Source organism: Lytechinus variegatus, chromosome 1, assembly GCF_018143015.1.
Source record: "Lytechinus variegatus isolate NC3 chromosome 1, Lvar_3.0, whole genome shotgun sequence".
In the NCBI taxonomy this organism is placed as follows: Eukaryota; Metazoa; Echinodermata; class Echinoidea; order Temnopleuroida; family Toxopneustidae; genus Lytechinus; species Lytechinus variegatus.
In genome coordinates this window covers 74,799,317-74,827,305 of record NC_054740.1, presented here as the reverse complement: position 1 = coordinate 74,827,305, position 27,989 = coordinate 74,799,317, and the positions used below count along the sequence as shown (strand labels likewise).

The 27,989-nt window shown below is 36.9% G+C and overlaps 2 protein-coding genes across 2 annotated transcripts in view; one reads left to right on the top strand and one right to left on the bottom strand.

The window, feature by feature from the left end:
• Positions 1–188: 188 nt before the first annotated feature.
• LOC121422893 (deoxycytidylate deaminase-like) lies at positions 189–23,635 on the top strand. Its single transcript, XM_041618133.1, has 5 exons — positions 189–427; positions 16,555–16,654; positions 17,656–17,794; positions 21,868–22,087; positions 22,605–23,635. Exons 1-5 carry the CDS (start codon positions 369–371, stop codon positions 22,648–22,650), a joined length of 564 nt encoding a protein of 187 aa, XP_041474067.1. The 5' UTR covers positions 189–368; the 3' UTR covers positions 22,651–23,635.
• Positions 22,661–27,989, bottom strand: part of LOC121422888 (solute carrier organic anion transporter family member 4A1-like) — a 22,296-nt gene continuing 16,967 nt past the window's right edge. Inside the window, exons 9-13 of the mRNA XM_041618120.1 lie at positions 27,539–27,734; positions 26,703–26,862; positions 25,917–26,092; positions 25,547–25,611; positions 22,661–25,251 (exon numbers count right to left, since the gene is read on the bottom strand). Coding sequence (XP_041474054.1) covers positions 24,962–25,251; positions 25,547–25,611; positions 25,917–26,092; positions 26,703–26,862; positions 27,539–27,734 — 887 coding nt within the window. The 3' untranslated portion in view covers positions 22,661–24,961. The remainder of the gene's footprint in view (positions 25,252–25,546; positions 25,612–25,916; positions 26,093–26,702; positions 26,863–27,538; positions 27,735–27,989) is intronic.

Here is a 27,989-nt window from a genome sequence, read left to right as displayed (position 1 = left end):
ATATTGAATTTAATTGATTTCCGTTAAAAACGAATTACAATACATATAAAATGATATTGACAAATGAAAACGGGAGGATGGCCCTACTCAGCAGCATCAATCATGGTGCCGGCTGGTCTCCCGAGGTCCCTGAGGGCGTTCGAACAGTCATACATAAAAAATACATTCGTCCTAATCTAGATGCAATTGCACTTTGTCTGAATAAATGAAGTCGTTCAGGTGAAACTTTGTTCATAAACACGTCGCTTCAACCGATCTCTAAAAGATCTCGAAACTTAGATCTCCATTCTGAATCGTGTCTTTTTCTGAGGCATATGGAATGCCTGATACATATAACTGTCTAAATAATTTAAAGGATACTAATAAAAATGATGAACGGAAGCACTGAGAAGAAATCAACCGAGGAATCACATAATAATAATACAATGTAAGTATTTTTATGCTGATTATTACAAGAGGATAAATATGATTGCTTGTGATTGCCTACTTCGTGTGCGTAGGCCTAGTATTTCGTTATCTATTTTATTTCAACAATAATTTTCCTTTTCCTATCCATTTGCTTCAGTCTTTTCTTTTACGTGGGGGTTCTTTCATACAAATGATTTTATTGCCAAGCTGGTATTCCCTAGTACCACATAAAATTTCATTACAGAGTTATATACATTCGGGTTTTTTATTAATTATTCTTTGCACTATGTCCGGTCGACGAATGGCACGTGAATAGTGATTGCCATATTCATAGTAAGCTAAAGACCAAAATAGATCCAAATGAGCTTCGAAATTTCAGAAAAGGGGAGGAAAATACAACTCTACAATATAACAATAATTATAAGGAAATTGATATTTACACATTGTTCTGATTTGCAATCCTGTCAAAAGTTGGAGAACAAACATCTACATTATGATTATGACACAATAAATATCAGTTGAAACGATAAGAACGTGACCTATCATAAAATCGTTGATTAAAGAAGAGATGTGATGAGGTACAGAGAGAGGTAGGAGAAAAGAAGAGGAATCAAATATCAAGAACAAAATATAACAAAAAGACAAAAAAAATCATCCTTCCCTTTTCTCTAATGTCGTTTCATTTATTCATTTTGTCATTTTCTTTAATTTTCCTTTTCCACCATCCATCTATTGTTTCATCCATTTTGGTGTAATTGCCGACAAAAAACAATGAGTTCATGGGGGCAGCGCTGCGTCCACTTCAGCTGCGATTTTTTTCCTTTGTGATCAAATATTTATTTGTCATAAGTTTCATAGTCCTAATTCTGTGCAAATAATACTACCAAAGTGATGTAATTTAGAGAGTTCACGAAAGGGGGACACCTGGGTGACCTGGGAAGTGGTTACCCGGAGCATGGACCTATTAATAGGTCCATGCCCGGAGATAGATAATACTCGAGGAAGATTAAAATATCTTCATGCAAGGTTTTCTGGGCTTCTGAGGAAGTGCGGAAAAAAGATTATGTTGCGATATCTTTTGCACACCTATTTTCTCATTATTAGTGTTCACAGAATTTAATGAGGTGGACAGAGACAAGTTGAGAGACTAAAGATACCAAGTTTATAATACAAATTTTTCGCATGACCTTGGTATAATCTTATTTCGTGATGATTGTTTTGTTATATTCTATCATGTCTGGCTTCCTGTAACGTGATATAATGAGCAACGGTGATGGACAGAACATGCATCAGGAATAACATGCATTGATTTATTGAATATTGTGTGCCTGCATGTTTAGTGGAAGTTTAACTTTAGATCATGTACAGAAATGAGAAAGAATCCAGAAAAAAGTTTGTAAAATTATTCTAGGCAACGAAATCAATTGAATTATGAAGATGTTTTAAAATGTAAACTGAATTATATCATGATTTTGCATTGTTAGCAAATCTGTTAGCAGAACCCACCTTGTAAAAACTGGTTACCGGAAAGGAACGTTGATAGCATGACTTTGCGCAAAGTACATGTACATGCGATAAAGATGCAGGACCTCCCGTTTTAAACACAGTGCAATACGTTTTAATCAATATCCTAAATAACTGCTGAACTGCAAATATTCACCATAGTTTCATAATGTACACTGGATTTTTCTTAATGTGCCATTAGTTTTATCATTATTATATTCTTGTTTTATTCTACATGTATTGTGACATTGCTATAGGCCTACCTTTGTAAATACATACATTTCAACTTTTAGCTGCAGTATGTGTACGATTGTTTTACTTGAAATAAATAAACCATAAAAAGAAAATGGGGACTCCCCGGCATGCCATCTCCCTATGTGATGACAATATTAGTGACGGAATTTGATGACCACGCCCTTCTCTTCTTTGATCAGACCGTTCCGCGATCAGATAGGCAGTGCTGCAATCCGGCCTTTATGTTATAATCTACATATCTGTAATATTTGATTAAACCCATTTGCAAAAAAGTGTCTAACATAAGTAATTCACTTCAATTATCTATACTTATGATCTTTATTTGTTTATGTTACGAGCGAGGGGCAACAATCGTTTATAATGTTTTTTCCCCTTTTCTATTGTTATTAGGATAATTGCCCTTAAATTTTTGTAAATATTAATTTCGTAGAATCCAATCAATATTAGTTTGATAGGATAGGACTCTGATCTACACAAATCTCGTGATCCATAATGAAGAAACGAATTACCATTTAATGTCATGAATGTAGGCACGTGGCTAAATAAACAGTGGTGTAACTATGGGGACACCCCCCCCCATCGGCTGGCAAAAATATAAAAAAAAAGGGGGGAAAGGAGAAAAAGAGGGACCAGAAAGAGAAACCTAGTTGGGAAGGAAGAGATTATTGTGTATTGTATTGTATTATATTATGTCATATTATACATTAAGTGCATGCTAAGGAGTTTCATATGCCATAAAGAATGTCATAGATTTCAAATTTCTCGCGTGCGTTTATATTTTAACGATGCCGCAGGCTGAGTTGAATTAAACCCCCTAAAATAGTTTGGAAATCTGTGTTTGGCCTTTAATTTGTCCCAACTTCCAATTTTGCACATTGCATATTTTACATCATTCAAAATATCATTTAATTTTCTTTAAAATGATACCATGCTTGTTATGATAATGCCATCACGAAAAGAGCAGGATTCAAAACACTGTCGGGATGAGGTCTGAATTGAAAAGCTGCAAAACGAGCAAAACAAATTTGGAAATCTGAGTTTGGCCATTAATTTCTCCCAATTTTACACAATGCATATTTGATTTCGTTCGAAAGATCATTTATTTCTCTTTGAAATGATACCACGCTTATTATGATCATGCCATCACGAAAAGAACAGGATTCAAAAAGGTCTAAATTGAAAAGCTGCAAAACGAGCAGAAATAGTCATGGGTCAATACAGATCATGATTCTTTTGTGTCAATAGAGATGAAAATCTATTCAAATCAAGCCCCTGCTTCTGTAGTGATGGTACTGTGAGATAACATGGTTTGAGTCGTGGTTTGAAATACCTATGCATGTTTGTTTGTTATATGTTTTTGCTTGTGCAGAGGTGTGTTTGATTCCATGTTAATGTTGATGTTAAGGTGCATGAAAACAATTAAAAGAAACCGCTGAGAAACTCACTCATCACCACTGAAAAAGAACAGCGACTTTAAGTCATTTTGCAACTTTTAAAATTTGACCTTGCCCCCTTGCCCCCACATTTCAAGCACTGCACCTTCATGTGAACCACAATTATATCATGTATGGTATCATTCTAAAGAAAATAAATTGATATATTAATTGATATACTAAAACCGAATAGAGATTCTCGAACAAAGTCAAAAGAAACCGCTGAGAAACTCACTCATCACCACGGAAAAAAGAACAGTGACTTTCAATATTGTGTCATTTTGCAGCTTTTGAATTTTGACCTTGCCCCACATTTCAAGGCACTGCACCTCCATGTGAACCATAATCATATCATGTAGGGTACCATTTTAAAGAAAAATAAATGTTCTATTCATTGATATTAAGTAGAGGTTTATATCGTGGCTCGGGGGGGGGGGCACTTCCATTCACGAGTGGATACCATGCGCGACCATGAGATCTCAAAAAGCACCCTAAACACGTAATTTCCATATTCTGAAAATGCACCCCATAACAAGTGTTGGCGTGTGAAACCCAATCCTTAACAAGTATTGGAAACAAAACGATACTATTGGCAAGTATTCCCTGAATTGTACCCCTAAACAAGTACAGCAATATTTCAAACACGTACATCGGTCCGCGTCGGTTTTACTAGTCCGGCAGCCCAGGAGGTTTATTCAACCGAAAGCCGGACAAGCAAATGACCCCATAGCTGGATGGCATGGAACTTGAAGTTTACAAAAATGCATTGCTGCCGGGTTCTATTCGTGGTCTTCCCTCCGAAATGACGTAATATATGACGTCACTACAAAATGGCCCTATTTTTTTACCATTTTGCAGACATTCTACACATAGCATGAAGTCAAGGGAAAATATCTCAGCCAAATCATGCTTGTTTTGGATGAAACTTTCAAAATATATTGTTCAAGTAGTGCACAAGAGATATGCAAAATTTCACGAACAGAAATTATTATTTACATATGCAAATTACGTAATGAAATTTGCATATCATTAGTTTTGGAGATTTCTTGCATAAAAAAATTGTCGAAAATCGATTCAGAAATTTGTTTTCTTTTTTACTGTACTTTATTTGATATTTTTCCTCTCAAGCATAATATCATTATCTTCATCTATATCTCTACTTTAAGAAAATATATAACAGTAATTGAAAAAGACATTATAGACTGTGATTTCAGCCCCCTTTTCAATATGGTGCGCACGTAGAAATCGTGCGTTTTGGGCCTATTTTCACCATATGGCTGAGGTGTGCGAACGATATGCCTACTTTATTGATGTTTTCTGCATTTTGCATGATATTAAATCTTCCAAACAACATATTTTCCTCTTCATTATGTCTCTGGTGATCAATCAATGATTTCAGCAATAATTGATTGCCCACTTGGCAGTCTATAGGCTACGTTTTCAGCCTAGTGTTCAACAACGAACCTATACCATGTATGACTGCATCGTTGTAGTCGAGTCGGATAAGGGGGTTTCTATGTACCATCAAAATATTTTTCACTGAATGTTTTTTGCCTAAAGTGTCTCGTTAATGAATCTTGATGTTCCCTTCCCAAAATCGTGTCCAACGGAGTTCAAAATTGATATCTTTGGCGGCCCTCATGGACTTTTTTTTATGAAAATCAATTATTTTCATATTTTATTGCACAAAGTCTGACAATGGGAAATTTCAAATCAATACGCATTTCACTAGGATTTGGATAGTAGAAATCGGTTGAAATTGTTTTCTGAATAGTCCGGTTAATACATTAAAAAAAGAATTCATAAAAAATTTTGAACCAAAATGTTCATGTGCATTGACATATATCTGTTTCATCTTGCATCCGATCGCCTTTGTTGATGTGTCTAACATGCAGAAAATAACGTACTTAGCGATCGATAGAAAGGTATGTATTACTTGTATCATGTGTATGAGGGTAAAAGGCATTTTCTACACAAAGCAATTTTTATGATAATTAAATCTCTTGAAAAAGATAGAAGTTCGAGGCATTGCTCTGCATTTTCATTTTGCATGCAATTACTCTCGGGCACCTTAAAGCATAGTCCCACAAGAACCAGTAAAATGTTACATACAGTACCATACCATTATCCATAGCTTGACTATTATGATATCGTGCTTTTCGGAGCCCCCAATGTGGTAAAATTTTGTTTTGAGTATGTAATTTTTTCATTTAAATCACTTTTCTCAATCAGCTACATATAAAGAGATTGGGGCATAGCAAAGCCTACCCCTCAGGGGGCTGCCAAAGTCACCCAATCTTTTTTTCGTATCTTGCCAGTTTCTCGGAAAATTAGTCATTTTGAGGCAAACAGTGTTTCTGCCTTGCGGTAAAGCCCTTGTTTTTGTTTTGTAACCACATAAAAATGACAAAGTAGGATCTTCTTTATCAGTTACATATGTCTATTTTCATTCTTTATTGTAAAAAAATGCAATGTTTGAGCCCCCATTCAGACAAAAGGGCATTTCTGCTATATAGTAAAGCTAGCTTTGATTTTGGAAACAACTTGGAAATAAAAGAAGAGGCATTTTTTTCTATCAGCTACATGTAAAAAAAAGTGCTGGCACATCGACTGCTACCTTCTTCAGAGGTTCCAAGATTGGCAGATTTTCCCCATATTGGAAAAAATATGGAAAAGGGGTGGGTGACTTTCGGAACCCCCGGAGGGGATAGACTTTGCTGTGCAACCACTTATTAGCAGCAGATTGAAGAAAGTCTACTCCTTTAATTCCATGTAGTTTCAAAAGAATGAAACTGGCTTCACCATATAGCAGAAACGCTTTTTGCCTGAATGGGGGCTCGAAAATAGCACATTTTCCCATAAACAGGTAAAGTATGGAAAAAGGGTAGGTGATTTCGGCGACCCCATAAGGGGGTATGTTCCAATATGCCAACACCTCTTTATATGTAGCAGATAGAGGAAACTCTACTCTTTCGTCTCCATATAGTTTAAAAGCAATAAGAGTAGTTTTACTACATAGCAGAAACACCTTTTGCCTCAATGGGGGCTCTAAAATAGCATATTTTCCCATAAACAGGTAAAGTATGGAAAAAGGGTAGGTGATTTCGGCGACCCCATAAGGGGGGTATGTTCCAATATGCCAACACCTCTTTATATGTAGCAGATAGAGGAAAGTCTACTCTTTTGTCTCCATATAGTTTAAAAGCAATAAGAGTAGTTTTACTATATAGCAGAAACAACTTTTGCCTCAATGGGGGCTCGAAAATAGCACATTTTCCCATAAATAGGTAAATATGGAAAAAGGTTAGGTGACTTTAGCGACCCCCCAACGGGGGTATGTTCCAATATACCAACATCTCTTTATATGTAGCAGATAGAAGAAACTCTACTCTTTCGTCTCCATATAGCTTAAAAGCAATAAGAGTAGTTTTACTACATAGCAGAAACACCTTTTGCCTCAATGGGGGCTCGAAAATAGCATATTTTCCCATAAATAATTAAAATATGAAATAGGGTAGGTGATTTTGGTGACCCCATAACGGGGGTATGTTCCAATATGCCAACACCTCTTTATATGTAGCAGATAGAGGAAACTCTACTCTTTCGTCTCCATATAGTTTAAAAGCAATAAGAGTGGTTTTTACTACATAGCAGAAACACCTTTTGCCTCAATGGGGGCTCGAAAATAGCACATTTGCCCATGAATTTGCAAATTACGTAAAAGGGGCGGGTAACTTTGGCAGTTCCCAAAGGTGGTAGGCTTTACTGTACCAGCACTTCTTATATGTAGCAGATAGAGGAAAGTCTACTCTTTCGTCTCCATATAGTTTGAAAATAATAAAGGTGGCCTTACTACATAGCAGAAACACTTTTGCCTCAATGGGGGCTCGAAAATAGCATATTTTCCCATAAATAGGTAAAATATGGAAAAAGGGTAAGTGATTTCGGAGACCCCCTAAGGGGGTATGTTCCAATATGCCAACACCTCTTTATATGTAGCAGATAGAAGAAACTCTACTCTTTCGTCTCCATATAGTTTGAAAATAATAAACGTGGTTTTACTAAATAGCAGAAGCACTTTTTGTCCCAATGGGGGCTCGAAAATAGCATATTTTCCCATTAATGGGCAAAATACGTATAATTATCGGGTAAATTCAGCAGTCCTCAGAGGGGGTAAGCTTTGCTGTACCAGCACACCTTTCTTGTAGCAGATAGAGGAAACTCTACTCTTGTCTCCACGTAGTTTAAAAACAATGAAAGTGGCCGTACTACATAGCAGCAACACTTTTTGCCTCAATGGGGGCTTCAAAAAGCATATTTTCCCACAAATAGGTAAAATATGAAAAAAGGTGGGTGATTTCGACGCTCCCTGAAGGGGGTATGCTTTAGTATGCTAGTAGCAGATAGAGGAAACTCTACCCTTCTTATCTCCATGTAGTTTAAAAAGAATGAAAGTGGCTTTATTCCATATCAGAAACGTTTTTTGCCTTAATATGGGCTCCAAAGTGGCATATTTTCCAATAAATGGGTAATAATGGTATTTGCCCTTTAACTAAGCAAATAAAGACATACATATATACTGTCATGAAGCGTTACAGTATTATCGGTATATTACATCCTCTTTCGTGTCGAATGCTGATATTTTGAAATAGTTGTTGATGTTAATGATTGAACAGATAGATATCAATGCACATGCAAATTTTTGACCAAAATCATGCCCATTTCGGGATAAATATTATTTCAAAATATATCATCAGAAAACGAATTGAATCGATTTCTACTATCCCAATCATAGAGAAATGCGTATTGATTAAAAGATTGTCCCATTGTCAGACTCTGTGCAATAAAATATGAAAATAATTGAAATTTCATTTTTTAAAAGTCCAAGAGGGCCGCCAATGATATCAATTTTGAACCCCGTTGGACACGATTTTGGGAAGGGAACATCAAGATTCATTAACGAGACAGTTTAGACAAATACCAAAACGTTGATTGAAAAATTGAGTGAAAAATATTTTGATGGTACACAGGAACATCTTATCCGACTCGACTACAACGATGCAGTCTTACATGGTATAGGTTCGTTGTTGAAAACTAGGCTGAAAACGTAGCCTATAGACTGCCCAATGGGCAATCAATCTGTGCTGAAATCATTGATGTATCACCAGAGTCAAAATGAAGATGAAAATATGTTGTTTGGAAGATTTAATATCATGCAAAATGCAAGAAGCACTAATAAAGTAGGCATATCGGTCGCCCACCTCAGCTATATGGTGAAAATAGGCCAAAAACGCACGATTTCTATGTGCACACCATATTGAAAAGGGGGCTGAAATCACAATTACTGACATATATTTTCTTAAAGTAGAGATATAGATGAAGACAATGATATTATGCTTGAGAGGAAAAATATCAAATAAAGTACAGTAAAAAAGAAAATAAATTTCTGAATCGATTTTCGACAATTTTTTTATGCAAGAAATCTCCAAAACTAATGATATGCAAATTTCATTACGTAATTTGCATATGTAAATAATAATTTCTGTTCGTGAAATTTTGCATATCTCTTGTGCACTACTTGAACAATATATTTTGAAAGTTTCATACAAAACAAGCATGATTTGGCTGAGATATTTTCCCTTGACTTCATGCTATGTGTAGAATGTCTGCAAAATTGTGAAATAGGGCCATTTTGTAGTGACGTCATATATTACGTCATTTCGGAGGGAAGACCACGCATAGAACCCGGCAGCAATGCATTTTTGTAAACTTCAAGGTCCATGCCATCCAGCTATGGGGTCATTTGCTTGTCCGGCTTTCGGTTGAATAAACCTCCTGGGCTGCCGGACTATACGTTTACCTACATCATTGGGTTTAGTACAGCCCAACTCGCGCAAATCGTACTCTAAACCCCGGGGGACACTCGACCAAAAAAGTTGTAAGGGTGCGCCGCGGGCGAGGCAAAAAACGGGGACCTTGGAGCGGGCTTACTGTAAAAAGGAGGGTCCTCGGAATGGGCTTCGGAACTACAAATGTTTGTGAAAACGGGGTCCTTGGAACGGATCTCCAGCGTGTGAGTGCGTATATACGCACCCCTATGGAACGGGCAATCGTGCATGATGCAGCTAGGGTGCCATGAGCCTAATTACATCAAGAGGGCTCAAGATATTCGTTCGATCCAACCCATTCGAATTTTTTTCAATTTGATGTTGCTGATTGACAAAAATGTATGAATATGATTCAAAATCTAACACTGATTCTAGAAATGGTAAGTACTGAACTTCCTTCGCCCAAATTGGGAAGACAAAAAAGTGACTTGGTACTATTTTTTGACTGGCGGACTAATTAGGGCTATTTTACTGTTTCAGTCGATGAATTTGATCCATTCATAGTTATCTTAATAAATGGCGAATTTATTTTTAAAATGAGCTGGCTACGGTACCCTTTCCTGGTCAGATATGGAATGCCAGATATATATCCTATCCAATGGTAGTAAACATTCCACCCTCTAGTCTAATTTCACATTTATTATTTATGACTTTTTCAAAAGTCCAATTTTAACACACAAGTCTATGGGGAATGTTTTACGCGCGTGACACCCTAGCGCGGCCTCCGCGGGGTGCGCTCGCGCGGAGGCGATGGTCGAAAAGCGCTCTCTACGGCCGCTTTTCACCAAAAAGAAGAAAATGCTATGCCTTGGAGCGGCTTTCTTTGGTCTCAATAAGACCAAAAATGCTATGCCTTGGACGGAAATTTGAGTGTAAAATGGGGGTCTCCTCCGCGGCACATACCCACTATGCATTATATACTGAGTGCCCCCCCCCCCCCGATTTTACTCTTATTAGAATAAGACTTTTTTACGTCATGAAACACGTGCCTGCACTGTCTGTTTAATGAGATAAATGGTACTCTTGTTCAAGGAGATTAAATGTTACTAAAACATTTCGTTTTCAAGTCAATATACACCAAATATATCCTCACACTTCGAACTTGACTCCTTGGGCAAAAAGTACATCCTTTATAAAACATTTTAGTCTTGATTGTTTATACCCTCGCAAATTTGACCCTAAACACGTTAATTTCCTAGCGAAATGGATACCCTTTTTTCATTATTTTAGTGTTTTTGACACCCTTATTAAGTTACGTACGTAACGTGCCCTATCTGGAAAAAGACATTTATTTGGTCGCGCATGGTATCCACTCGTCAATGTAAGTGTCCCCCCGGGATCGTGGCCATATACCGGATTACGTAATTTTCAAGAAGAGGGCAATTGATTAATCGGAAGCCTTCTCTCGTACAACCCATCTTATATGATATTATATTTTATTAGAATAAGACTTTTTTACGTCATGAAACACGTATCCGCACCGTCTGTTTAATGAGATAAATGGTACTCTTGTTCAAGGAGATTAAATGTTACTAAAACATTTCGTTTTCAAGTCAATATACACCAAATATATCCTCACACTTCAAGCTTTTATTATTTCATATAGTGACACATATGCTTCTTTTCATGACTACTTAGAGTGACTGCACCCTTTTAAAGTATGAATATAAAACATTTCCAGTACGTTCGCATGGTGAATGGTGAGATTTGTCTGCTCTTCTTGAATACCTAAAACATTCCTTAAAATATCCCTTTTTTTGTCTGAATATAAAAAAATGTTTCAGCTCGCGCTCATCATTTGGTTAGTGAAATGCGTATGGTCTTAATTTATTACCGCAAGCCATAGAATGTTGTTCTTCAGGTCTGAATAACATAAATTCTGCAGCTCGCGCTCCGCGCTCACAATATTTGATTTGTGAGATATGTATCATGTTCATGATTGGTAACCCGACACATGCTCCGGCGACGATTGCTCCGGTGACAAATGCTCCCCAAAATGCGACATTTGCTCCGCGACATTTGCTCCTCGACATCTGCTCCGCCGACATTTGCTCCGCCGACATTTGCTCCGCCGATGTTTGCTCCGCCGACAGTTACTCCGCCGACAGTTGCTCCACCGACAATTGCTCCACATTAAGCGACAAATGCTTCCCGGACGACACATGCTCTGGCGACAATTGCTCCGCCAATATTTGCTCCGCCTAAATTTGCTCCGCATGTACGGACAAATGCTCCTCTGCTAAAGGGGGTATCTCACTGGGCTTGAAACTAGTTCGCGACTAGTTCGCGACTACAAATTTTGCTAGTTGCAGAGACGTCTCCGCGACATCTCTGAGACGTCTCATGAAAATTACAGAGTCTCCGAGGAGTCGCAAGGAGATTAAACATGTTTAATATTTTTGGAGACTGGATCTAGTCTCCGCGACGTCTCCGAGAAGTCTCCATCAGTTGCTGCGACGTCTCGGAGACTAATGATATCCGCGACTGCTGAGACGTCGCCGCGATGTCTCAGAGACGTCTCAGAGACATCGCGAAGACCTGCTGGAGACCAAAAAAAAATTATAATACATTGCGGAGACGTCTCCGCGACACTTCTTCACACTGTTTGACCCACTTCAGAAACCACGTGACTGAACGCGTGCTGATATCCCTCCTCCTGCTCCAAGTCAGGTGTATGATCTTTCAAACGTTCCATCGAGACGTCTCCTTGGTGAGAGCGCAAGCCATTTTTGTCTCCGAGACGTCTCCGCGACTGCAGCGACTGATAAGTTGGAGACTGTCGCGGCGACGTCTCCGTTGGTGAGATAGGGCCTTAATAGCTCCGCCGAAAATGCCATCCACCGAAAAATTATTGTTTTTTTTTGTAAAACTAACAACGCTTCTTCTCCAAAGCTGTATGGTCATTATCATTATTATATATATTTTTAACATTCCTAATTGAATTGTTCAGCGGAAAGAAATAGTTTGGCTCAAATTAAATTTCCCATCAGCGCTTTTATCTCGATTATTTCTCCCTTTCTTTCTTTGAAAAGCACCTTCTCCCCCGTCCCTCTCTCATACTGTTTTAATTTTTTTATCTCTCTCTCTGCATTCCTAGTAACTTCTATTCCTATTTCTTTTACAACCTCTCCCTTCTTCTCCTTTCTCGCTCTAATGCTATTTTGGTCTGTTTTCACTGTTTATTCTTTTAACTTTTTCCTACCCCCTCTAATGGAATTGAAAACTAATAAAGTTTTACAATCTTGTTAGAAAGGTGTTTCCTGTCACTTTCACTCCATTTTTTTCATTATTTTTTCCCTTCAATTACGTGCAGTGTAAAAACAACTCTCCTCTTGAAGGACATGTCCACCCCAAGAAAAAGTTGATTTGAATAAAGAGAGAAAAATCAAACAAGCGTAACACTGAAAATTTCATCGAAATCGGATGTAAAATAAGAAAGCTATAATTTCACAAAATAGTTATATGCACATCCTGGTCGGTATTCAAATGAGAGAAATGATGACATCACTCACTATTTCTTTTGTATTTTATTATAAGAAATATACAATATTCAAATTTTCTCCTCATTTTCCTATGAAAAAAAGTCTTATTTCTCCCTGAACATGTGGAATTATCATTGTTTAACATTTCTTTGAAGGGGTAGTCCTAATAGTCATTTCTTAGCTTTATTCTTATAAATCAACATAAATGTATCATATCATAATCCTTATTTGAATAATGCAATCGCGAGCGCGAACAAGGGATCTTCCTAACACTAATAATGCGAGCGCAAAGCGCAAGCAAAATTTTTTTATATACGTGTTGAACTGATCGAAAAGGTACCTGTTAAGGACTGCTTGCAGTTAGCCATGAAGACTCTACATATTTCAGCAATCAAATAATGCGAGCGCGAGCTAAACATTTTTACCTTTCTACGTAAAGAATGAAAAAAATAAATCAATTTCTTTAATCGTGAACAGGATAGCTATATAACTAAACGATTGATGCGAGCGCGAAGCGCGAGCGACAAAATTCGAAATTTAGTCCTAAAAACGGGACACTCTATTCATGTTTTGTAAATCATGAATAGGATGAATAATAGGGGATCTTCCTGTATTAATAATGCAAGAACAGAGCACGAACAGAAAAATTGTTGATATTTTAATCTGAAGCTGGATAATGATTTAAATAGAGAACAAGTTGCGTATCTGATGAAACATGCTCGCGTGTGTTTCATATTTAGACCTAGAAACTAGGCATTCTAAATATATCTTTTATCATGAAAATCAATAAAAAAGGGTGTATTTCAGCTCTATATTTCAAGCAATTTGTAGGAAAATTGTGAGGTGGATATGGATCGTACTTAAAAAACAGCTAATATTTTTCATTATTATTACTTTGGGTTTTGACAAGAGACCGGGACGTCATTAGGACAAGTCATCACATGATCTTCCTATTCCTCTTGCTAATTAAGTGCGAGATGAAACAAAGGGACAATTTAATTATAAAATTATTTATCTTATTTATTAAGCTAATATGCCTAAGTAGGGCACGAAATTATGGCCTGAAAACTGGACATTTTAAGAACTTTGGTAATTATGAATGAGATGCATGAGTAAATACATTTTTAATGCAAGCGCAAATCGCGAGCCGCAACTTTTGATAGACTGTCACGAAATGTGGATTTTAAGAAGTTTGATGTATAATCAATATTGATACATACATTACTTGCCAATCAAAATGCGAGCATGCAGCGCTAGCTGATACGTTTTGACAATCAGATCTGCAAAGGGATATTTTGAAAACTTTATGGAATACACGAAAATAATAAAGGTAACTGATAAGTTAACATTTGCAAGCGTGTAGCACGAGCAGAAAATATTAATGTTCAGATCGTAAAACTAACATTTTAAAAATCACTTTAAAACAATCAATTTGTAAATCAAACAAAATAATGAAAGTTCGATTTCCGCGGCGAAATATCTTTTGCATATTGACTTCCAAACTTGATATTTAAGCTCCATATTAAACAAGATATGTAAATCAACTAACAGGCAATGCGAGCACGAAGTGCGAGCGAAAATTTTATATAGTAAAATATGAGAGATTCTTTTTATTTTCCCAGTCTTTCACTTGTCTTCCTCTTCTTTTTTCCCTCTTTTCCCTGTTCCCCCCCTTTTTTATCTTTTTTTGCTCCGCCAATAAGGGGGGCCCCTCGCCCCCTGGATTCGCCTATGATATAAAGTGGCTCAACAACTTGAATGGTAAAACAAAACAATACAAAAATTATGTAACGCAAAAAGATATAACAAATATTTTCGTCAGAGCAAGTGTCTTGTGAGCAATCGTGAGCAGAGCAATTGTTATTCGAGGAGCATTTGTCGCAGGTATTTTATTTAGGTCTTAAAGCAACATGCCGAGAAACTCGATGGAGCAATTGTGGACGGAGCAACTATTGGCGGAGCATTTGTCCCTACATGCGGAGCAAATGTCGGTGGAGCAACTGTCCCTACATGCGGAGCAAATACTGGTGGAGCAATTGTCGCCGGAGCATGTGTCGTTCGGGTAGCATTTGTCGCCGGAGCATTTGTCGCTAAATGTGGAGCAATTGGCGGCGGAGCAAATTTCGGCGGAGCAACAGTCGGCGGAGCAAATTTCGGCGTAGCAAAAGTCGGCGGAGCAAAGTTCGGCGGAGCAAATGTCGGCGGAGCAAATGTCGGCGGAGCAAATGTCGAGGAGCAAATGTCGCGGAGCAAATGTCGCATTTTGGGGAGCATTTGTCACCGGAGCAATCGTCGCCGGAGCATGTGTCATGGATTCTCATGATTACAATGACTACTAAAAGTGCTTCATGTGCTTAGGTGTAATTCAAAAAAAAAATCATCACGCGCTTGGCGCTCGAATTAAACGTGTATGGTGATATTGTATGCTCTTCAGGAATTCCTAAATAATAGTCCTTAAAATGTCCCTGTTTGGGGTAAATATTCACAAAAATTTCAACTCGCGGTTGGAGCTTGCTTTGTTTGTTTAGTAAGACAGGTACGCACACGTATCATGATTTAGTAATTTGCTTATAAAGTCCCTTTTGTAGGTATACATATAAAAAAATGTCAGCTCGCGCCTCGCGATCGCGTTATTTGATCAGTGAGATACATATACATTAATTTTAAAGGCACAGACCTTAAAATGTCTCTATTATGTCAGTTTACCCGGCTATTGAGCGCGCTTCGCGCGACATCCACGGTACGCCACTGAAAATAAGGTTAGTATTTTGAAAATTTTGGTAATTAAAATTTTGAGTTGACTATCATAACCAACATTTACAGACATATTTTCACATATATTTCACATATTTTCCACACTTCGATCCCATAACCAGTTCATGGTAATACAAGACATTTGATCAAGGAAATAATCATTGTAATTTAACCAGAATATCAATTGAAAAATATATCGATGGTTTAACTATAATCACTAAATTTTGTGTCACGAGAGTAAGAAATTCCACATCATTCGAACATCAAGTTAGAGAGAAAATAAAAAGTATAACTTCGAATTTGTATTGTTTGAGGTTACTAGGAAGGTACATAATTATGTTTAACAAGTGCAAAGTGTTTTGTTTCGTCTAATTGCCAAAGCTGGGAATTTAATTCACTAGCCAGGCTCATTTCAATACATACGTGAGCATTGTTCGCCAACCGAGGACGCTTCATGCTGGCCTGCACAGTGTACACACATCCACACACCAACACACACGTACACACCCATTCAGCTTAATTTGCCGAAGATGAGTTTTACTATATGAAAATAATGGTTAGTAATAAGAAGAGGGATTAATTGGCATGAATTCTGGAATGGTTGTACGTTTCCAGTAAAAATGCAAGAATTTTTTTTAAAGGAAAGTCATTACAAACACACCCTCACAAACAATATGTTAGTAATGTTTTAGGAAAGATTTATATATTCATTTTTTCCCCTTATTTTCTGATGTCTGCACCATGATCACAGGCATGATAATTATTTCTGAATATTTTTTCTAAATTTGTTTTAAATACAAACAAAGAAATAAACTTTTGTATAAAATTAAGATTCCATATAGGTCCCAGGAAGGAATTCTTGAGCGATGACGAGTACTTCATGATTACAGCTCATTTAACTGCTCAAAGGAGTAAAGATCCAGTTACACCGGTATGTATTATTGCTTTATTAACCATTACATCTAGTTGCACAATAAACTCCTTAGTGGAATGACGGTTGTAATACGGTGCACTATTTCTGAAAATCTACGAGCGATCGAGGAGGGTGGTTGCGTAAATAAACAAAACTACGTACGTATGGTATATACAGTATAAAATTATATCGTTTTTACAAATCCTTCAAAGAAAAAAAATAAAGAAGTATCAGCAGAAAAGAATGACTGACAGTCTAACTGATCAATATATTTTTCGTTATTAATTACTATTAATACTTTTATTATCATTATTATCATTATTATTTTTATAATAATAATTATTGTTATTATCATTATTATTATCATCATCATCGTCATCAACTTCATCATCATCGTTGTTGTTTTTGTGGATGATACATTTCGCCGGATAGGGAGCTTGTTTTCGAGAGAGTCATTGAGTTTAAAATCTTAATTTCTAATCAAACATGACTTTTCTTCTTGCTTATCATCTTAATATTTACATTACCTGAGTAAAAGTAGGTCCAAATGAGTAGTAACTCCCATATTTACATGAGAATATTTTGAATGAAATAAATATCTTTAAATGACCCAGTTGAAAAAGGGTAGATGTTATTAGAATGATTAAAGATTATTACTATTATTACGTTTATGCACTTGCATAGCACAATAAATCAAGCAACCTGTATTCGAAGACCTTTACAACGTGAAGAGTATCTCTTAAGTATTGATTTTGAAATATACAAAGCCGATTTAAGCTTCAGAGGCTTTCACCCAATCCATATACTGAACTGACAGAAATTATTGCAAAGCTCCGACCCGACGCATCTCGGCAAACTAGACATGGTCGAGGATCAGTATAAGGTGATCTAACGATAACAATCATCTCCCCTCCCTCCCTCCCCTCCCTTCCTCCCCTCCCTTCCTCCCCTCCCTTCCTCCTACATTAATACGGAACTTATTTCCAATAATGCTGGTGAATGTTTTTCATTGTTACAAGGTGGGAGCATGCATAGTAACCTCGGATGGCAAGCTGGCCGGTACTGGTTTTAACAAAATGCCAGACGGATGTCTAGATGATGAGTTCCCATGGGACGAACGTGATCTCAAAAATAAATATGATACCAAGTTTCCCTACGGTGAGTATCATTCGTAATTGTCACCTCAGTCTTATATTTACCTGTACAATCGCCCGAATCGTGCTCTGCTGAAAAGACTGTGGGGCCGATTGCACGAAAGGGTCTTTACAAGGACCGTCTTTCGTGTCGCCCATCTTTTATGATGCGCCACGTGAAACGCATTTTCAACCAATCATCTGCAGATATATTATATTCGTCCGTTAAAATAAACAAATATTTGTTTATAATTAATGATGTGATATATCATGAAATTGTATAAAATTTGATTTAAAAGCAGTGGCGTAGCTAGGATTTTTTTCCCGGGGGGGGGGGGCTTTCGGGGGTCCTCGCTTTTTCAGGGGAGGGGGGGCACCGGCCATTTTTCCGGTGTGTGTGTATGTGTCACAAGGGCGGATCCGACTTTCGCCAATAGGGGACGGGGCCCGAAATTATCTTCACCTATATTTTCCCCGATCTGTCACTTCTTAATTTTATTCTTATAAAACAACATAAACATGAAATAATCTCATAAGCCTTATGAAAAGTGCGAGCGCGAAGCGCGAGCGATTTTTTTTTTACTTTCATGTATTTTTTCCTGAAAATTTAATTTTCTGGGCAATGTTATGTGTGATCCTGAACAAGATTCGTATGTAACTAGATGGTTACTGCGAACGCCAATATATTTCAATAATGCGAGCGCGAAGCGAGCAAATTTTTTTGACATTCCGACCTAAAAATTGGTCATTCTAATTCTTGTATTAATAAATGGGATAGGTATGTAACTAAACAATTGATGCGAGCGAGAAGCGCGAGAGGAAGAAAATTGATATTTTAGACCTAAAAGCGGGACACTCTATTCATATTTTGTAAAATCATAAATAGGATATCATCAATTGGGTATCATTAATAATGCGATCGTGAAGCATGAGCAGACAATTATTGATATTCTGATGTGAAACTGGATAATTTAAGTACATTTTAAGTAAAGAACATGCAGGGTATCGCGACTATCGCGCATGTTTTAGATTTAGACCTAGAATCAATCTGGGCATTCTGAATACATTTGTTTAATGGAACATTATGGAATACACGTAGACAATATGAACTTGGCAAATCAAACAATATGACCACGCAGCGTGAGCTTAAAATGCTGATATGTAGACCATAAAACGGACATTTTACAGACCACTTAAATTTGTAAATGAAAAAAAAAATGATGAAAGCTCGATGTCCGAGCTAAAATATTTTTTGTATATTGACTTCAAAACTTGCTCCATATCAGCCTATTGAACAAGATATGAATCTCATTGAACGGGCAATTCTGGCGCGAAGCGCAAGCAAAAATCTTATATAGTAACATGAAAGATTTTGTTTTTTAATTGCAAGTCTTCCTCCTCTTATTTTCCTCTTCTTTTTCTTCTTTCTTCTTCTTTTCCTTTTTTTTTCTTCTTTCTCCCCTTTTTTTTTGCTCTGCCATTTTTTTCTGGGGGGGGGGCACCTGGGGGGCACACCAAATCTCGGGGGGGGGGGGGGGCACGTGCCCCCCAGACCCCCCCCCCCCCCGTAGCTACGCCACTGTTTAAAAGCAAGCTAACGAATCTTATTTTTTATAGAGATGGATATGTTGCGCTTTATAAATATTGTTATTATTATTATTATTATCATAAATTTCAGAAAAACCCCGCTTATAGCGTATCATAAAAGATGGGCGACACGAAATACGATCCTTGGAAAGACCCTTTCATGTAATCGGCCCCTGTTGTCCCAGAGTGTTTCCCAAAGTGCGTTCACACTGTGGAATACGATGTAAAACACAATGTGAAATGATCTTAAATCGTCTTCCAACTGTTAAATTTGAGTACTCCAATGTTGTGAATTACAATCTTCACTCAGTGCACTTCGTGACCACACTGTGTACTATATACTCATGCTGTTCTGAACAACCGGAACATGTTCTGATGCTGAAACAGATACCCCCACAGTACATTTTATCATTTTCAAAACATTTCATATGTTTTGCTTTTATATGGCAAGCTTCAGTATTAACCAAGTTTTTGATGCTTTATAATTATTTTCAGCGCATGTTTAGTTATCATAAATTTTCCAGTCATTTTTATGTGTTTAGATTTTAACATTGATAAATCATGTATTCATTTTCTTGTGCTCGATTGTCCATTATAGAAACATGTATTTACTTTGACATTTTAGTTTTTCATGTTCACATTTACTATTACCATGTATGCACTGCTTTGTTCGAATTACCGATAGATATTTCATTTTGTATGTTATTGATGTTATTGAGAACGGTATATAATTTCTTCGTCTTCTTATTATCATTATTAATCTTTTAGTTCTTCTTCTTTTTTTCTTCTGTTATCTTCTCTGTTATCTTTTTCTTCTCCCTCTCACTTTTCTCTTCTTCTTCCTTTTTTTCTTCTCCTCCCCTCCTCTTCACGTTTCAATGATTGCCTTGTAATATTTCATTGATGCTTCTGTTTCATATATATTGTTCGTTAAACACTGGTTTTAAAATGTTCACTATGTCAATTGTATATTATGTTCCACTCGGCCCCAATGGAAATCAGTCTGCGAACTGTTTGGGCTTTTTTAACCGTGTATAAATAGAATAAATCTTATCTAACTTCCCAAGTGCTTTAAGGAATTAGGACCGAATAACTCTACCAAACTTTGACAAATTATAGTGGCGTAATGAGCAAAAAATTTAGAGGGGCCAGATATGGCGTATCGCGCAATTTTTTTTTTCATGGGCTTCATCAGAGCCACAGAGGATTATCCATTGTTCATATTGTTCATGGGGGGACATCTATTGATCAGTCCCCAAACACAAAAGATAATCCTCTGCTCTGACGACCATGCATTCAGAAAATGATATTACATTTCACCCTTCTCTTTCCTTTTTCTTGGTCGTATTTTTTGGGGAGGGGGCAAGCCCCCAATCTCCCGCCCATCTGTACGTCACTGAATTATTCATTAACATATGTTTGGAAAAAATGGAATGTATACACTCATTTTAAATATTAGCTAATCGGAATTAAACCGATTGGGAATCGATTTAATACTTGAATATATGCTTCCGCCTTTCAAAATTCATGCCTAACTTTTTAAAATAGCCCCGTCAATGACAATGGAATATGGGCATAGCCCTGGAAAGCGGGGCTGCTGAAGCATCCCCAGATTTATTGGGGGTGGTGCGTATGTTATTTGCCAGACGCAGCACCACCTGGAAATTAGGTTTTTGAGCAAAAGTGAGGTTTTTGAGCAAAACCTCATTGCTTGTTATTTTCATTTTGGAGTTAACAAACAAAATAGTTTTTTTTTTTTTTGGGGGGGGGGCTTGTATTTTTTTGTCCAAACCAGGCCCTTGAATGAGCTACCTACTGATCTATTCATAAATATCTTCAATATACAGTAGGAAGTAACAAAGTGATGTCAAATCATTTTCAAGCTGTGAAATGATGTAAAATGATAATTTCCACAAGCATGACTAGAGAGAGCTCTAAGCGTTTATTTAAATAGTCTGTAATGTAAGGAAATAAGATGTATTTTGAATGAATCATGAGGAAATTTTCCTAAGTTCTCCCTCTCACCCATAAAAAATGATAAAACGAAGAGGCATTTCTTTAGCACTTTGAAAACAAAGAATTATTCCATACCTAATTTCACTTTCAAAATTAGGATTTTTTTTTTAGGGGGGGGGGGGTTCCCTTAGAAGTCCAGTCTGTTGCTGACAAGCATTCAAGGTATATTTTACATTAGTAGAGCCTGTGCAAACCTCTTCTGCGCTTTTTAATGGCATACTGTGTCGTGCTTTTTTTCCCTTATGGAAATATAACCTATTTTAAACAATCGTTCGCCTAGCTCCCTTGCCTGCAGATAAGCAACTTTAAAACCAAATTCATACCTTGTCACATGTTTAGAATGCCCTCTAAAAAAATTCTTGCTCGGTAACAAACATCTCTTGAATAATTAAAACAGAAATTATGTTTAGATCTTTGCCACCTAATCTAAAATGTCCTACTGTCGCCATTGAACATCTTGTAAGATTAGGCCTACTTTCATGAATGTTACTGCAGTGACTCACGCAGAGCTTAACGCATTGATGGAGAAGCAGGGATGTGACGTCAGAGGGGGTAAGATTTATATAACGCTGTTTCCCTGCAACGACTGTGCCAAGATGATCATACAAGCAGGCATTAAACACGTCTTCTACGCCTCTGATAAGTACAGGGATAGTAACATCTACCTCATGAAAGCATCTGAAATGATGATGGACTCTGCTGGAGTTACATATACGTGAGTAAAAGAGGAATGATCTTAGGAGTGTGAGAGAAGGGGGGGGGGGGTGATCTAGCTAAACGTTATATCTGTATTCTCTCAACGGAATAGAAGAGGGTAAATATAGGACAATTCTATCTGTTTAATATTCTTATTTTTCTTCCCTTTTATTATTTTTTTTACAATTCCTGTAATAATATATTTTTTAGCATAAGCATTTTTATTGTTATTGATTATAATTATCATTGTTGTCATTGTCATTATTTTTATGATTATTATTATCACAATTAAGTATAATATTAGTTGTAGAGGTTGTAGAAGTAGTGGTGGTAGTAGTAGCAGTAGTAGTAGCAGTAGTATAAGTAGCAGCGGCTTTATCAGCATCAGCAGCACCACCATATACATGATAAACCACCAGCAGAGGTATATTGTAAGAGTATTTGAGGCATCTTTGCTACTTAATAATCTTCATCAATTAAAATTCAATTCCATTCATAACCTCAGCGTTTACTTACTAATAGTATTTATTTTGCAGGAAACTCCGACCTACCTCAATTGTCATATCTCCTGAAGAAGAGTAAGAAATCATTCTAGCCATACCAACAGTACGACTGATGATACTGCGACCGAAGAAGAAATGTCATATGCATAAAGAAGGATAAGAACAGTAACTGGTTGTCATTGGTGTAGAATACGATGAATATGATACGATATTATTTTTTGTGTCATTTAAGCTTTTAAATTTATGCGTTATACATTGATAAAGAGATGAAATTCAGAATTATAGAAGTCTACGTTGATACCTCATTTCAATTACTTATGAAGTTTAGAAGAGCGGAAGATATGTTTACCATTTTTTAGCATAATAATTGGTGTTATTCAGATGATTTCTCAGAATATAATATGATAAACCCTACCTCTTTACCTATTTTAATGCATGATCTTCACTGTTCAAAGTTTATGTAAATGATATGACAAAATGATTATGATATGAATTTTAGTCCCTCATTCTTTCAAATTTCCCATAGAATCATCTAAAATATAATCAACTTTATTGGCATTGTTGTGTTTTTTCTTACCTTTACCTTTTAATCAATCATCAAAAATATACTTTTCAATAGACTCAACTTCATAAATATTAGTTTATTAGTGGGAATTACTTTTATATTGTCAATTAACATGTTCACTGTATAGATTACTGTTTATTATAAATATTTAATGGGCATTACTTTTATATCGTATATATTACTTTTCTTTTACCACGAAATAATGGGCATTAAAATATATCAGTAGTCATTACCTTTCTTTAGCAAGTAAAAATGTTTATAGCATTCTTGCAAAAGGATTCTATCCATTACACGATTTTGATGGGCATTATTTTTTTATATTATATTTACATACGCTTAATTTAATCACTTTAGTGAAGCATCTTTGATTTCTATTTCATTCTATGAACACATGTAGATAATTTTTGTTTTCAATATTGTGTATGAATCAAAATAATCTGTGATTGTTGGAGATGAAAGGTATTCTTAAACAGGAATGAAAACCGAAATGAAAATTGCAGATCAAATCGTTTGCACAATCATAATTATTGTGTCCATTTGTGCACACTCATGAGTCAGTGAACCGTGGATTCCCCTCAAAGAAGATTCGAAGAGAGTGGGATTTCTCGATCAGCAACTCACGCTGGATTCAGAGCGAATGTATTGTCGGTTCCATTTGCTCTGGCGACAATTGCTCCGCTCTAAATTCCACACACTAATCAAAATGACCAATTCAACCCTAAGTTTTACACTATACCCTTCCCTAAACCTAACCTAAGACCCTGTTGCGATTCCAACCCTAACCATTCATCTTAAACGAAATTAAGCCAGGAGCAATTGTCGCAGGAACAAATGTCATGTCACCGTATTTTCAAATGTCCGTAAACTGACAAAGAACAACTGAGTAGTCTCTAGCTCTGCGAAAAAATTGTTGAACAGGGATAGCCGTTTCATCATAAAAAGTTTTAGAGCTGACGAAATATTGCAAAAATGTCGTTAGTCCAGAATCAAGGACTAAACTGTTGTTTCTATTCGTCAATTTTACACGACTTCTTGGTTGTTGTCTGTCTTGACGGCAATTGACAATGCACTAACTCTTTTCTTGATCATCCATACGTACATCGAAAAGTCTCTATTTATTTCCTACCCGATAGGGGGAGGGCGGGCACTCGTGTATGGTAGCAGTGATGGTATATGGGACCCTATTGGTCTCATTATCACGCCTAGCCAGCAGTTCAAAACAAATATAATTTTCACCCATTTGTCCATTGGTCAACCTGTTCTCTCCCATTCCTAAGCCCGTCAGCCAGGCGTAAGTTCTCGAAGACCCACATCTCAGATGGCAAATTCCAGTTCCAAATCCGAGTGCCCACCTCCCGGTATACATCTCATAACTGTCTTTTAATGAACAAATCATGAGCTAACGACAATAAATTTAGCTAATTTCATGAATTTATTACTTTCTAATTTGATATAAACTGATAGCTGAAAGAAAGATCTCGTTTTAGTGTGGATGCAAGTACAATCTAATTGTCAACTAAAAGGTAGTAAGGGGACAAGGAGGTAAATGCACTGAGCACGCGTTAAATCCAATATGGCGCGATGTAAGACAGTCGGGAACAAGCTTCGAAAATAGATAAAACGGGAGAAAGGCGGCGGGGCTTTAAAACATATATCCCGATGAACAACAAAATAACCCCCGGTGTCAAAACTTTGAGAAGGTGCGCTTGCCCTTCCCCCATTCACTGGCAGTTTGTTGTCATAAAAAATAGCACAGTTCCAGTCTTTTTGTAGAATATTGGCATCACAAAATCGAATCCAAAGAATATAGTTCTCCAAAAGGAGATCAAGCGTTGGCATTAGAGTTGGCCATTAACATATCTACGTTAGTTGCATCACTGCTAGAATCCTTATGTTCGGTTGGATCATGTTTGTCAGGTGGGCGGTATGAAATCAGAGCTAGGAGAAAGAATACCAGGGCTAAAAACTGACAACTCACACTGAGAACAAGAAACCAGAGAGCAGAGTCTCGATTCTCATACAGCCAGCAATTCCCCGTACCTTCGCAGCTGGTTTCCCACAGGAGACACGACTCATCCAACAAAGCACCAAAGACGATAGGGCCAGGTACACAACCTTAAAAGTTAATGAACAAGGGTGGGTGGTTACTTCAATTTACAAAAATTAAAGAAAGCGAGATTTTGTTTGTCCAATTATCAAGTAAGCTACTATATTCTTTTGTGTGCTTCCATGTAATTTGTCAAGGAAGAACTTTACATGTCCCAAAACGGTGAGGGTACATCACATCCATTTTTTTTTTAAATATAATACCTTCAGCAGATACACTTAGTGATAAATTTTCGTTCATCCTCTGCTATGCCCACAAAATTCATGAAGCATGACATTTGACTGAAAATGCGTTAACACTTACCTAATAATCCGTACATCAGAGTTTGGATTCCTAGTGCAAAGGCTCTTTGACTGTGTGAAACGATTCTAGAAAATAATAAACAAATAACTTAAAAAACAACGACCAACATTGTTAACAGGTGAATCGGGGGTGGGTATTTCTTTACATCACATGCTAAAAGGCATCTATCTCTTTATCATGCATGGTTTAATAGCTGGCAGTTAACAAACACCAAGTTACCTCACATCTTCATTAGATATCATAAAGAGGGCTAGAAAGGTGACAGAGATCTAAAGATGAGGCTGTAGACCTACATGATCCAACTAACTGAACGGTCTCAGCATGTATGTACGTCAGTTAACAATAATGTACCTCCTCCCCTTACACCTACCTTATGCTAGCAGTCCAGGTCGATACAGCTGTCACGGCACCAAAGAGTAGAATGAAAAAGATGGCGGCATAGTAGAGTTCAGTGTAAGGACACGATGTGTCACAAACCCCTGGAGTGGCAGTTCCTCGTCCAGACGAAGTACTGCTGTCCTCTATGCAGCGGCACTCAAGGAAACTCTTTCAAAACAAAATGTGTTTTTATGATTATGGATAGATAATAATATCAACAAGGTGATGAGCTATCATAGATATCTGTCGCTATAAATATCAATTACTAAAGGGGAAGTTCACCCGGAAGAAAGGTATGTCGTACAAATACCAGAAAATGTAACTTAAAATATTAGTGAAGGATTGAGGAAAATCCAACAAATATTAAAAAAAGTTTTTAGAATTTCACTTTTCATTTTTATTTTTGACGTCACATAAGAGCGGCTGTCCTATTGTGTTATGCAGGGGCCTGGGAATGATTTTTGAAGAGGGGGTGCTGGTAAGGAAAAAAAAATGAGCAACCAAAAAAAAAAAGAAAAAAAAGGTTTTCTTTTCAAAAGGTTTACCTTACAAAATGAGGATGATTTTGCTAAAATGTCTATTTTCAGGGGGATACTGCATATGGCATTAAACATACTCAGCACCCCTGCTCCCCAGGGCCATGACAAAATGCATGTTAAAAAAAAATCCATGATGACTTGGAAAAAAAAATGTCAAGACCGTCGGTCGATTTTGAAGTCGTGTTTGCTGATGTGACTGAGGGAATAAAACTATGAATATTTTAGTTGATGCGTCATACCCAATCAGCGTTCATTTGAGTATCGACTTCACAACCAGCATGACAAGCAGAGAAATACATGATTCCATCGCTCCCACATACAGGATCATAGCTGTTCGAACAGACGCAGTGAGAGTTGCATGGTGCACTTAAGATCGGAGCGCCCTCGTGAGATAAACTCCTTAAAACAATAAAGGCAAGATACATGAACATTGGAACTCGTTCATATTTTTAACAAAACAAAAAAAACACAAACGAACAAACAAATTTAAAAACATCACGTCATAGCAGGGTCAATGATTGCTCTTATTATAACTGAACGTATGAAATAATATAGATATAGATATTGACGTAGGTCTACTTGAGAGTCTTCTCAGTTGTTTATCTAGACCAACCGGTCGTTACATTGACGTAATGCGCCCAAAATTTGAGGGGGTTGGATATCATTTCATCATTTTATTATAAAATTCAATTTTTGCGATTAATTTGACGATATTTAGAAAATAATATCTTATTTTACCCTTCCCTCTCTCCTTTTCTCTTTTTTTTCTTGGTCGTGATTTTTTTTTGTGTGGGGGGGGGGGGGACGTAGTCGCCCCAAACCCTCCTCATGTCAGTACGTCACTGATGGGTAGACTATTCTAGACTACTCCTCTTTGTTAAATAGGTCTTAACAAATAACTGCTGAAAATAATAAAACTGGTTCACCGAATTGATTGTTTGTAATGCCGTAAATGATCAACCTGGCCGATGCAAAAGAAGAGAAAACACCAGAGATGATATTCTTTTGCGATAAATCAACATACATGTATATCTGCGTGTTGGATATACATGTACATATTAATCAATGTGCTTACTTATTTTCATATGACACTGTTACTCCTGCAAAATCAATCGTCGGACAAACAGCGGTAAACACGCAGCATGTCGACATCGACAGAAATGCGCATACGGCACACAGTTTCATTAGACCAGAAAACTTCAGGTCAAGTCGGTTGACAAGTAATCCACCAATGAGGGCACCACTGAGACCACCTGACACAGACAATATACCTGGATAAAACGAACATTTTGAAAGAGAGATAGAGAGATCGAATCAGAGTTATGCTTGTTTGGGGTACATGTAGGCCTATGTCGCTTCTACGTTTGTGTCTACTTAATTAAATTAACGGAATTAATACAAATATCTTTTACAAAAATATAGATCTTCCCTCAAAATCTTGTAAGCGCAGAAAATATTTGCTAAGTCACAAAGTCAGTATCACATAAGCTCTTTATTTTTAGTGTTTTTTTTATATATACATTTGA